The 11,241-nt window shown below is 41.9% G+C and overlaps 3 protein-coding genes across 3 annotated transcripts; 1 reads left to right on the top strand and 2 right to left on the bottom strand.

Annotated features, from left to right (window-relative positions):
- Window positions 1-347: 347 nt before the first annotated feature.
- LOC143338874 (ras-related C3 botulinum toxin substrate 1-like) lies at window positions 348-5,428 on the top strand. Its single transcript, XM_076759730.1, has 6 exons — window positions 348-693; window positions 2,153-2,224; window positions 2,418-2,535; window positions 2,932-2,994; window positions 3,432-3,591; window positions 3,880-5,428. Exons 1-6 carry the CDS (start codon window positions 659-661, stop codon window positions 4,008-4,010), a joined length of 579 nt encoding a protein of 192 aa, XP_076615845.1. The 5' UTR covers window positions 348-658; the 3' UTR covers window positions 4,011-5,428.
- A 140-nt stretch (window positions 5,429-5,568) lies between these two features.
- On the bottom strand, window positions 5,569-8,304 carry crym (crystallin, mu). The gene is made up of 8 exons (XM_076759729.1): window positions 8,059-8,304; window positions 7,836-7,986; window positions 7,640-7,702; window positions 7,428-7,529; window positions 7,052-7,235; window positions 6,622-6,743; window positions 6,429-6,513; window positions 5,569-6,307 (listed from the first exon to the last, which is right to left on the bottom strand). The coding sequence occupies exons 1-8, from the start codon at window positions 8,223-8,225 to the stop codon at window positions 6,234-6,236; spliced, it is 948 nt and encodes a 315-aa protein (XP_076615844.1). The 5' UTR covers window positions 8,226-8,304; the 3' UTR covers window positions 5,569-6,233.
- A 1,032-nt stretch (window positions 8,305-9,336) lies between these two features.
- LOC143338875 (NHP2-like protein 1) lies at window positions 9,337-10,822 on the bottom strand. Its single transcript, XM_076759731.1, has 3 exons — window positions 10,612-10,822; window positions 10,314-10,434; window positions 9,337-9,800 (listed from the first exon to the last, which is right to left on the bottom strand). The coding sequence occupies exons 1-3, from the start codon at window positions 10,612-10,614 to the stop codon at window positions 9,538-9,540; spliced, it is 387 nt and encodes a 128-aa protein (XP_076615846.1). The 5' UTR covers window positions 10,615-10,822; the 3' UTR covers window positions 9,337-9,537.
- Window positions 10,823-11,241: the final 419 nt, after the last annotated feature.

Here is an 11,241-nt window from a genome sequence, read left to right as displayed (position 1 = left end):
TATAATACTAGACCAGTCACGGGGGACATTATTCTGCAACAAATACTCTTACATTCAATACTGTAAGTACATTTTCCTAATACATAATGCACTGCTTTTACCTTTGATACTGTAAATGCACTTGGATGTTATCACTTACATAATTTTTTGAAACGCAAGATTTGAATGTATTTGAAGTATTATTACATAAGTGTATTGTAATATTTACTTCGGAAAGGATATGAATATTTTTACCATCACTTGTTGGCTGGCAGCGGCTCTCCTTCTCCTCAGGTGGCATGTTGCTCTTATGACCAGCAGGTGGCAGAGTTTGACCCTCATCCTCAGACCGGAAATGGTTTGCAGGGATCTCGGAGCCGAAGCTTCCAAACTGTGGGCGTATTTTTCCTCAGTCTTGACACGAGAGTTTTTTATTCCCTGGGTGTTGCCTGCCTGGATTACAACTTTGCAGATTCACCGGGTGTTGCAGGGAGAGAGAGACGAGCCGGGGAATCACTGTAACTGCAACGTTGTCAACTTTTTGGAGCAATCTCAAGACCCTCTCACTTTGTTTACACAGTACTTTTAAGGCAACACGGGACCGGTGTGTAAGCTAGCTAAGCTAACTGAGCTCGAGCTGCTGTAACGTTGACTGGGTTGCTAGCAAGAGAGCCGTCCGATGCAGGCCATTAAGTGTGTGGTAGTCGGGGACGGGTAAGTGAAACTATCTGTCTATGCTTACTGTGACCTCTACAATTTACCACCGTGCGTGATATTGTAACAGATAAATGCCAGCATGGTTGTCGGTGACCCAGTTACCAACAGTTGGCTAACGGCTAACAACCTCAAATAACGTGCCAAGTTGCGCGACAGCTGTTGTTGTGCTCTCCAATCCAGCTGGGTCAGACAGGTTTATCGACATGCTCGGTTTAGGTGGGACTGAATGGGTCATGTCATTTATTAGACACGACGCAGACTGCCATGTCGACAGCTAAGCTTTCTGTTTGATTGCTCATCCTGTATACAAGTTTTTGAATTGTTCTCCAGTTGGTTGATTGAACTTGTTCTGTACACTGTGTGCGTTATTCGTTAACCACACAGCCACTTAAGACCTGGGAACAAGTTATCCCTAAAATCTTGTATGATTCAGGATATCAAAATGACAACAAAGTCCCAGCCAATCCAATGCAACTCCAATATAACCAAAAACTAGCTGATGACTAGTCTGACCTATATATACACAGCACACTCCCACAGGCTGTTTTTGGGCTGATATGAAAGAGGGCAGAAGAATAAAGTCTTCACATTTATAGCCGGCAAATGTTTCATATTTTTTCTTACATACATTTCTTTTAAAAAATAAAGAATTTGAACAGAGGGTTAACACTCTGTTAAAGCTGTTTTGGCAGAGTTTCATCATTTTCTATTCTGATGTATGTTTCCACATGCAAATATGAATAGAAATGTATTATTGGTATTAGTCGTCCTTAACCAATCAAAGCAGAGCATTAGGCTGCCTGCATGAAACTAAACTGAAGAATAAAAATGTCTCCTAAGAGATAATGACCTATGTTAGCATGTGAACGTGGCTGACCTCAAACAAGCTTAAACATCTTAATGCGTGCTGATTTTTAATTACTGGGTTGGTTACATTATTTCCGACAAGCTTGTGGTCATTTCCAGGTTGTAGTTTTCTGGATGAGATGTTAGTACTCTTTGGGAATCATAGCTGATCAGATTTAGTTAAACCACTTTTCAGCTCAACTATGGACACTCATTGTAAAGTCACTCCTCTACCATTTTGTTGTTTGTGTTCTGTAACAACTGCTGCAGTTTCTCTGATCCCACGGAGAGAAACTGCATTCTAGGACAGCAGCACATTTAAAATAGTAGGTCAGTCTATTGGCTGCTGGTCCAGGGCAACTTTTATTTTTGAAGCTCTGGTGGTGTTCGGAAATTTGCCTTCTCTTTTAATCTGTTGTTGTTAGTGTGTGCACATCCTGTATCTTAACAACTGACAGACATACAGGTTAAGGCGGTCTTTCCTTAATGCAAAACTCACTGGAGAATATACTGTAATTAACAAAACTGAGAACAAGTCAAGCAGCAAGTTTCAGTTCTCGTCATTGTCTTTTCCTTGTCAAATCTTTGCTCCTCTCCTTCTTGATCCCAGGGCTGTGGGTAAAACATGCCTGCTCATCAGCTACACTACCAATGCCTTCCCTGGAGAGTACATCCCCACTGTGTAAGTAACACACACACACACACACACACACACACACACAACACACCTCTCATGAACGGCTGTGACATGGAGATGGTGAGCAAGAAAGATAACGGTCATTGGCAAATGTTCTGCGAAATGTGTTAAACTTGGCTTAATCTTGTCACACTGCAATGTGATTAAATTGGAACCTAACCTCCACCTCCCTCTACAGCTTTGATAACTACTCTGCCAATGTGATGGTTGATGGGAAACCAGTGAACCTGGGACTGTGGGATACAGCAGGGCAGGAGGACTACGACAGGCTCAGGCCTCTGTCCTACCCACAGACAGTATGTATTATATCTGCTTTCATACGCACACAGACACAGACTAGTATCAGCCAGACAATGTTAGCATGAACACTGTTTTCATTTTTCCAGCATTGATTTGGAGTTATTCACTGGCCTTTGCAGTCAGCAGAGTAGAGCCTTGTATCCACAGTACCTATACACTGTCTGGAGGGTGGCTGGCAGGAGTGAAAGGCGACTCTTGTTTGCGCTCTTTGTCCTTATAACAAACTGGCCTCTGTACCAAAGACTCACAGGGAGTCAGTTTGTATTTAAAGTAGAGTCTACATTTATCTAGTGATGTGAACTTATATGTCTGATCATTTGGAATCGATGAAGTCAATATTGTAACTGGGTTTTAATGTAATATTATTGATGTTTGTCTTTTTCCGTCCTCAGGATGTGTTCCTGATTTGCTTTTCACTAGTCAGTCCAGCGTCCTTTGAGAACGTCCGTGCCAAGGTGAGAACGACCTGCTCTTTATCTCTGCAGTTTGTTACCTCTGTCAAGAACTTTAATATTAGGTCGAGTGAAATGTCACGGTCAGATGAACGTGTATGGAGGAATGATTTATTAGAGTTTGACAGGGAACCTGAGCGGGGATTTCAGCCATTAGACGCAACTCTGAAAGTAATAAAGATAGAAACTTGGTTTAATAAATAATAAAATAAATAAATGTCATTCATTTCAACAGAAGGACTGAGAATTGTTCAGTGTTCGTGGAAGTTTGTCTCCTCTTGTTGCCCCTAAGTTCCTCAAAGGTCACATCATGTTGCATTTGGATAAGAACCAGGCAACTGAGAAATGAATCTATTCTTTTAACCACCCGCCCACATTCCACACTGTCTGCCATGCTGTCCATCTGCATCCTGCAGCCTCTGACTCTCTTTCCCCCACAGTGGTACCCTGAGGTGAGACACCACTGCCCCAACACGCCCATCATCCTGGTGGGCACCAAGCTGGACCTGAGAGACGACAAGGACACTATCGAAAAGCTCAAGGAGAAGAAACTCACCCCCATTATCTACCATCAGGGCTTGGCCATGGCTAAAGAAATAAGTCAGTTGTAACACAACACGTACACAGATACTTGTGTTGATGGTCATTTGTCTGCTAAAATTTGCACAGCCTCAATCCAAAGGGGTCAAATTTAAGGACATTCAATCGCTACACTAACAACGCTAAATACAGCAACATGGTGCTGAATTTGTTTGCCATTATTATCATTATTGTAAGTTTTATTTTGACGCTGGTAACATTTGCAGTTGGCCTGTATGATTATGCTGTGCAAACAATAACAAGCTGGTTTGCTAACATTGTTCTCTGCTTCCTCTGTTTTCCCACCAGGCTCGGTGAAGTATCTGGAGTGCTCAGCTTTGACACAGCGCGGCCTTAAGACAGTGTTTGATGAAGCCATCAGGGCCGTTCTGTGCCCCCCACCCATCAAGAAGAGGAAGAGGAAGTGCAACATATTGTAAAGGAGAACCACAGGGAGTAGAAAGTGTGGTAGCCCTCAGAACTCACCTCCTCAGAGGGAAGAAGATGATGGCTGGGTTCCCCAAATATCTATTCACCCCCCGTGTCCTTGCTTACGTTGACGCTCTTGTAAATCGGATTTCCATCTGAAAGAACTTCACAGGTTTAAGCAGCGTTGAAGGTTTTCTGGCAGATCTGGTGTGTGGTTGCTTACACCTGTTTAGTCCTTTCAGACCGATGGGAATGAAGTGACTTTGCGAAGGCCTTGGGGAACGTGAGGGTGGCGGGTTTGTGTTGGGTTCTGTAGTTGATTAAGGAGACCAAGGGAGGGTTTTACAAAACAGCTAAACAAAACAAAAAACACTCAGTCAGCTGTCATTTTTCGCTGAAGAAACACCACTTGAACGTGATTTTATCATGAAATTACCGTAGATTTAACTCCGTTAGGAGGTCCTGCACTGCACTCTTTCCCCTAAACACTAAGAGATTCCTGCTGCCTTGATGAAATTTTTACTTTAAGAAAAAAAAAAAGTTTTTTTAGAAGCTAATTTCTCCTTTTTTTCAACGTCAGTCTTCGATCAGCCGTGGTTGACGACCGTTCTGTTTACGCATCATCTGACTAGACTGAGGTGTTGCCAAAACTCAGTCAACGGTCATCGCTTTGTAGTCAATCCATGAACACTAAAACGTCTCTCTTCCTTTTAATTTTATTGTAATCTGTACAAGATACCACCATGCTGTCATGTACGAACGGTTTAATGCTTAAATTAATTATAACAGTTGTTGTAGCACCTGCTAAGAAATAATTACTCTCTTCAACATCTGAAACACTGTCTCTGCTAGACATTTAACAGCTGATTATCTTATGTTCCAAAAAGCTTTCTAGATGAATCACTTGCTCTCTTCTCACTATATGTCATGCAGCATTTTTGTGGCTCGTGCATGTGAAGGTGCAGTGCAGCCGCTGTTGCGTCGATTCATTCTCAATCTGTCCGCGAAGGTTATTTCATCATTTAAGCCAGAGCTCGGAAAGTGCTTTTGATGTTCAGGCTTTTGTTGTCAGTATATGATGTTGATATTGCTGTCACGATGGTGTGCAACCACATCGTTCTGACCCAGTCTGTTACTGTGTTTTAAGTCTATGAGCCAGTGTGTTAGCACTCAGAAGATTGCATCTGATTTGAATGTCTTTGTTGTACAGTATAACCACGAGAAGCAACTATTCAGCGAATGCGTTTTATTTTGAAAGGAGCAATGATCAAAATTACATGGGTGACCTGGTGAGCCACTGTACATCTGAAGTCAATTCATCACTGTTTCTGTGGTGCAGTGGAAATACATTTAGATTTACTTTCTTGCTAAATGTGGTTTCATTTTCAGATTTTTTTTTTTAAAAAAGGCAAATAAATTCATTGAAAATGATCTGTTGTATTTTCTATCCTCTGTTCAAACACGTAACAGTTAGGGGAAAACTGCAACTAATGATTTTATTTCCCCACATTTTTTGTTTAAATATAAAATGTATGAAAATAGTGAAAAATGTCCATCACAGTTTCCAATGAGATGTCTTCAAAGTGTTTATTTTCATTTGACCAACTGTCTAAAATGCAAAGAAAATTAATGTACAATTATTTAAAAAAAACAAAAACAAAAACAAAAAAAAAAACTAATAGAAGCAAATCCTCACATTTGAGAAGTTGGAGCTGGCTGAATGCTTGGCATTGTTAGCCATCCTGCGGTGCTAACATGCTAAACTACGATGATGGACATTGTTAGCATACCAGCTAAACACTTTACCTTTCATGTAAGTATGCTAGCATTCTAACATATCAAACTAAAGATGCCGATCATGCTGGACATCACACCTGATAAACATCATTAGCATTTAGCTCAAAGCACTGTTGTGCCTAAGAACAGCCTCAGAGCTGCTAGCATGGCTGTAGACTCAGTAAGGTAACACAACTGTAAGGTGTGTGATGAATTGCTTAAACAAATCAGTTATAAAAGTTACTGCTAATTAATTTTCAGTTGATTGACGGTACAAATAATCAACTAACTGTCTCAACGTTAGATGTGTCGACAGGTTTATTAGCTTAAACAGCATCGGCTTGTATTTTTTATAAGATACATGATGTCCTGTCCTTTCTTATTTTGTCCTGATCTTGGATCAGTTTGCAAGCCGTAAAGGTCAAACAAAGAGGTCAGGATTGAAATACCTGTCCTCCTCATGGTTGGCTGGCTTCGGCTTTCCATTGGTCAAATACCAGCTCAGCTGACACTGCATCTTCAACTCCCATTCCTGTTCATGTAAAAAACAAGCTACGGTTACACCGCGACAAGCTGAAAAACTGGATTCTGAACTGGAAAAATAAAGTACTTCGCACACGATGTGGACAAAGCCTACATCAAGCAGGGCTTACCAAGGGATTTGAACACGGTTGTCTTCTCTCTGTGGGCAGGTTTTGTCCCATTAATAACATCTCCAAGTTCTGCGAACACCTCAGCCTGAAAACAAGAGACCATATTTTTTTTCTGCACATCTGCAAAGGGAACCAGTAACACACACCTCAGCCGTCTTTTCGGGACAGTTAGAAAGCACAATGACAGACTGACCCCAGAGAGGACGACGTCACCGGACTCGGCCATCGCTCCCTCCCTGCTGTCAGCGTACACCACCGCCTCCTTCATCAACACGTCGTCCAGCTCCCGCCAGTCTGGCCTGCAAGCTCCTACTGCTGCTCAGCAACAGGAGGGAAACAGAGGTAAATGTTCAGGGTGACACAGTTAACGGTACTTTTTTCTTCTTCCCTTCTTTCCCACAGAAGATCCAAACAATCAGCACAGCTTCAAGGCTTCAATTCAGTATCTAACCAACTGTGAAATATGGTCACAATCTGCCCTTCTGTTCATGATACAAATCCATCCAAAGCCTTTTCTCTGAGTATGAAACACTTCACTTTCTGTCTTATTTATAAGATACAGACCTAAAAATCTCCCCTATTTCCTCTTTTATTTTGTTTGTGCGTTAATTCTTTCTTCTCACCTGCGACGTGGGCTCCCGGTTTGACCCACTGACCAAAGAGCACTGGCTCTGTACATCTGGTTACTGTCACTATGGCGTCCGCTCCCCTCACCGCCTCCTCCACTGACGCACATACTGTCACCGGACCACTGACGGACTGGCAGAAGCTCTCCGCTCGCTGTCTTGTGTGGCTCCACACACGCACCTGTGGTGAGGATCCAGGGGAAAAGCACATTCACACTCACAAAGCTAACTTTAACAGTCATCAATGTAATCAATCCGCATTGATTTCAGTGACAAAGCTGAAAAAAAGTGCAAATATTCACATTTAAGAAGCTTCAATCAGAGAATTTTGACTTTTTTCTCAAAATATTGCTCAAACTGTTTGTAATTGTACCTCTTTGAATGAAAACATCTCTGTGAAGACATTGTAATGGCTCAGGGCCTGTTTGCCGGACCCCAAGATGGCCAGCACCTCTGCGTCAGGACGCATGAGCAGCTGCGTGACAAGAACACACCAGGACAGACCCAAGAGTGTCAAAGTTAGAACAAGACAGCAAGATCCGACGACAGGTAGCATGAGCAGATATTTAAAGAATGAACCAGTACCTTAGCAGAGATGGCTGAGACTGCAGCTGTCCTCATGCCCGTGATCACCTCTCCATCCATAACCTGCATGTCGTCACACGTGTCATGACTGGCCTGATTGACTGAACCTATCTAGACTGGTTGACTAACCCCTAAAGCCAATAAGCTGCAGTGATTTACTATCAGAGTAATTTATGCATCCATCAGTTTTACTCACAGCCTTTACATTCCCATACTCCGGGTCCAGCAGCACCACTGTGGCTTGCACGGCAGGCAAAGCTGAACTATCCTCCCTCTTGTAGAAACACACGAACTTTGTGCACAGGACTCCGGCGTTCTCCATGTACGTTGGCATCAAGCCCAAAAAGCTGCAAAAGTAACCAAGCGTCATCAATCAGCCGCAACAACAGACTGTTAATGTTTCATGTGTTCAGGCCTACCCGTTGTGTTTCTGCAGGGGCACCGTGGAGCGCACAGGCTGGATCACCTCTGCGCTGTCCCGGCTGGAGAACTTCCCCAAAGCCGCCTCCAGACGAGGGACCAGCTCTCTGTAATGCAGCAGGCGCTTGACGGCATGCTCCCATATGATGACAGGAGGCCCGGCCATTGCAGCTTCTGCTTCTGCGCTTCAGACGACTGAGAGTTGGTTGTATTTGGTCCAAAGTTCGGCGGCGTTTCCGTGTTGCGTTCAAGAGCCGCAGGATGACTTTTTAAACCCTGTGGTGAGGTGAAGGCGGAGACAGGGGGGAGCGTTTCTTTTACAGTATAATCCAATTGTAAATGTTAAACCAGTGGTTTAACCAAGCAATCTTTCACAAGCAAGAAGGATAAAAAAAAAATGAATGTAAACTTATAGCGCACAATTTCATTTTTCATCTTTCCCACTCCATAATCATCTCACAGCCCTTGGTTGAGGTCTGACCCCGACAGTAAACTACTGAACTACCTGTGCAATGTTAAAACTAGCTCCACCTGAACCAGCTACAACAGCAAAATGCTATTTAGCATTGCATTAATGTCACATATAATAATACAGCAGTCCTACATTCATTTTTCTGCAGAATTAATACTTTTTCATACTTTTAGTCCATTTTGCTGATAAGATGCTGCACTTCTTCACAAGAAGGACTTTGAAAGAACTTCTTTTACTTTCAATTTTGACATTGTTACTTTAACTTAAGAGTACTTCCTCCAGCACTGATATACATGCATGAATCACTTTACTATTACTGATGATGCAGCATTTCCATGTAGCTGGTTGACATCTAAGTATTTAAACATAAATGATATGGTCTTAGATCTAACATTTTCAAATAAGAGGATAACTAAAATTAAATTCCTCACGAGGTCTTTATGAATGTTACATGTATTATACTATATAAATACTGCAATGTGAGTCTGTTTGCTAATGACAATCATTTTGCCATCTAAAAAGCAGCACTTTTCACAATTCAGTAAAGTCTGGCTCTCACATTATTAGTGGCCTGAGGAACAGGTGGCAACACCTTCTGTGAAATTAGCTGCTGCTGTGTTTGGTTGCAGTGAAAACATACCAGCTACCTCCACAGCACACTGACCTCAGTAGGGCTGGAATCCATATTACGCCTCACATTAATTACAGATGTCTTTGGACACGTCTGATGTTGTTAAAGGTTATTTACACAACCTGAATGAAAATTGCTTTTACATGAAACAGAAATGAGCAAAACACCAGGTTTAAATAAAAAATTATTTTATTATGAATTCAGGGATGCCATGGCAAATAGATGCACTGATGTGGGCACACTATCCTAAAACATAATTAAAAAAAAAGAAAAGATTATAACTGTTTATATCAAACAAAAGACGAGACTATTTTCAATCCGGAATTTGTCTTCCACTTTCTTCAAGGAGACTTTGTCACAACAGTGCGACAAAAGTCACACCAGCAGTCTCTCAATAGCCATCTGAAGTGACTGAATCTGCGGTTTGAGCTGAGAGCCCTCCTTGATGGTGACTGAGGTAGCGATGACGGGGCGTGACACCCCACAGGCCCGGCCCAGGGCCTGCTTGGAGCGGACAAACACGTATGGGACGTTCTTGTCCTCGCAGAGCAGTGGCAGGTGGAGGATGATCTCCAGTGGTTCAGCATCGGCGGCCATCACAATAAACTCAGCGATGCCTCTGTTTAGGGTTTTAGTAGCTGGGGAAAGAAGAAGATCCGTTAATACAATTGCATTCTCGCAATATGTGATTGGACACAGAGAAACAACACTAACAATCACTGAAAGTCTTCAGGGCAGTAAAGGCTTTACATTGGGTAGAAATGTATTACACTGTGATCAAATAATGTTATTCTTCATGTACTACTGTCTATGACAACCATGCAACAAATCCTAATATTTCAAAAGCTGCTCCAGGAAATATCTGGGATTCTTGCTTGAAAGACAAATCAAAGCTGATTAATTTCCTTTCGATTATCTATTTGTTTAAGTGACTAACTGTTGTAGCTCTACTGTGAAGTCACTTTTCCAGGTCAGGAAATGCGCACAACGCTGCTGTGTTTCCACTTGTATTAACCGGAAAAGACCCCACGTTTCACACACTTTTCACGTAACATTCCCTCATTACGACAGTGGCGGATAACGAGATTGTCAGCTTGCATGTAAACCCACTGACAAGTTTCATTCCAGTCGTTGGATGTATATTTCCTCACCTTCATTAGCCCCCTTCCTCAGCTGCTTGTAGTTTGAGGCTTGCTGTACCAGGTCCAGGATGGTTTTGGTCAGAGTGGCGTCGGCCAGCGGGTAGGCCTTTGGGTTCACTTGAGCTTCAGTCTGGTCACAGTACACAAAATAAAATCAAATTTGGCACAGGAATTAAGTACATAAAGTGAGCAAACACATGGATATCGTTGACTGTTAGGTTAGCACGCTCTACAGCCTAGCATCTTTAGCTTGCTAACAGTTAGCTGCTCTGTTAGCTTGTCGGTTCATTCAGAACACAGCACTCACCATTGTGAATAGTTTCTTCTGGTATTCCGGCCCTCTCGGCGAAATGCTTCACGGAGGACTATTTTCTTTCACTTGGGGTTGAAAAGGCAACAAGACGCAATATGTTTTGTGAGAGAATAATATTAACTGTAGAACTACAAACTGTCGGAGCTCTCCTTCATGCAGCAGGTCTAAACGTTCACCACACGTGTGTTATGCCGCACATGCGCACTGGATACACCAGCTGAAGACCGGAAACTCTGTTTTCTCTTAGCTTTGCTTACTGTGTCTAATAAGTAACTGTTTATTACAATAATAATATAATAGCAACAAAATAAAAACAATAAAAACAACTCAAATTCTGGTTCTGAAATTCTTTTATATATATTTCGAAAAATATAACGACAATTACATGTAGTACCTGCATTTTACATTGTTATTCTATATATATAATTATACAGTTAGACTGTTGCCCTACACACACTCTCACACAAATATATCAACAGCCCACTACAGACGAAATAGTAAAAATATTCCGATTAACAAATGAAATGAAAATGAGAATAGTTATAATTCAAACAACAACTGAACTAAGATCATTTAAAAGCAATATACTAATTTACTGATTAACTACTGGTGCAAGATTTAATA

The sequence above is a fragment of the Chaetodon auriga genome, chromosome 20, assembly GCF_051107435.1.
Source record: "Chaetodon auriga isolate fChaAug3 chromosome 20, fChaAug3.hap1, whole genome shotgun sequence".
Classification (NCBI taxonomy): domain Eukaryota; kingdom Metazoa; phylum Chordata; class Actinopteri; order Chaetodontiformes; family Chaetodontidae; genus Chaetodon; species Chaetodon auriga.
Note: the sequence above shows the minus strand (reverse complement) of the source record. Positions and strands in the feature narration are given on the sequence as shown.

Excerpts from the sequence above, each read along its gene's own strand:
- LOC143338874 (XM_076759730.1), top strand. The coding sequence starts at position 659 with ATGCAGGCCATTAAGTGTGTGGTAGTCGGGGACGG. Across the intron at positions 2,225-2,417 it reads GGAGAGTACATCCCCACTGT|CTTTGATAACTACTCTGCCA; the intron begins GTAAGTAACACA and ends CTCCCTCTACAG. Across the intron at positions 2,995-3,431 it reads TTGAGAACGTCCGTGCCAAG|TGGTACCCTGAGGTGAGACA; the intron begins GTGAGAACGACC and ends TTTCCCCCACAG.
- crym (XM_076759729.1), bottom strand. The coding sequence starts at position 8,225 with ATGGCCGGGCCTCCTGTCATCATATGGGAGCATGCCGTCAAGCGCCTG. Across the intron at positions 7,236-7,427 it reads AGATGTTTTCATTCAAAGAG|GTGCGTGTGTGGAGCCACAC; the intron begins GTACAATTACAA and ends TCCTCACCACAG. Across the intron at positions 6,308-6,428 it reads AACCGTGTTCAAATCCCTTG|GAATGGGAGTTGAAGATGCA; the intron begins GTAAGCCCTGCT and ends TTACATGAACAG.
- LOC143338875 (XM_076759731.1), bottom strand. Across the intron at positions 9,801-10,313 it reads GAGGAAGGGGGCTAATGAAG|CTACTAAAACCCTAAACAGA; the intron begins GTGAGGAAATAT and ends TTCTTTCCCCAG.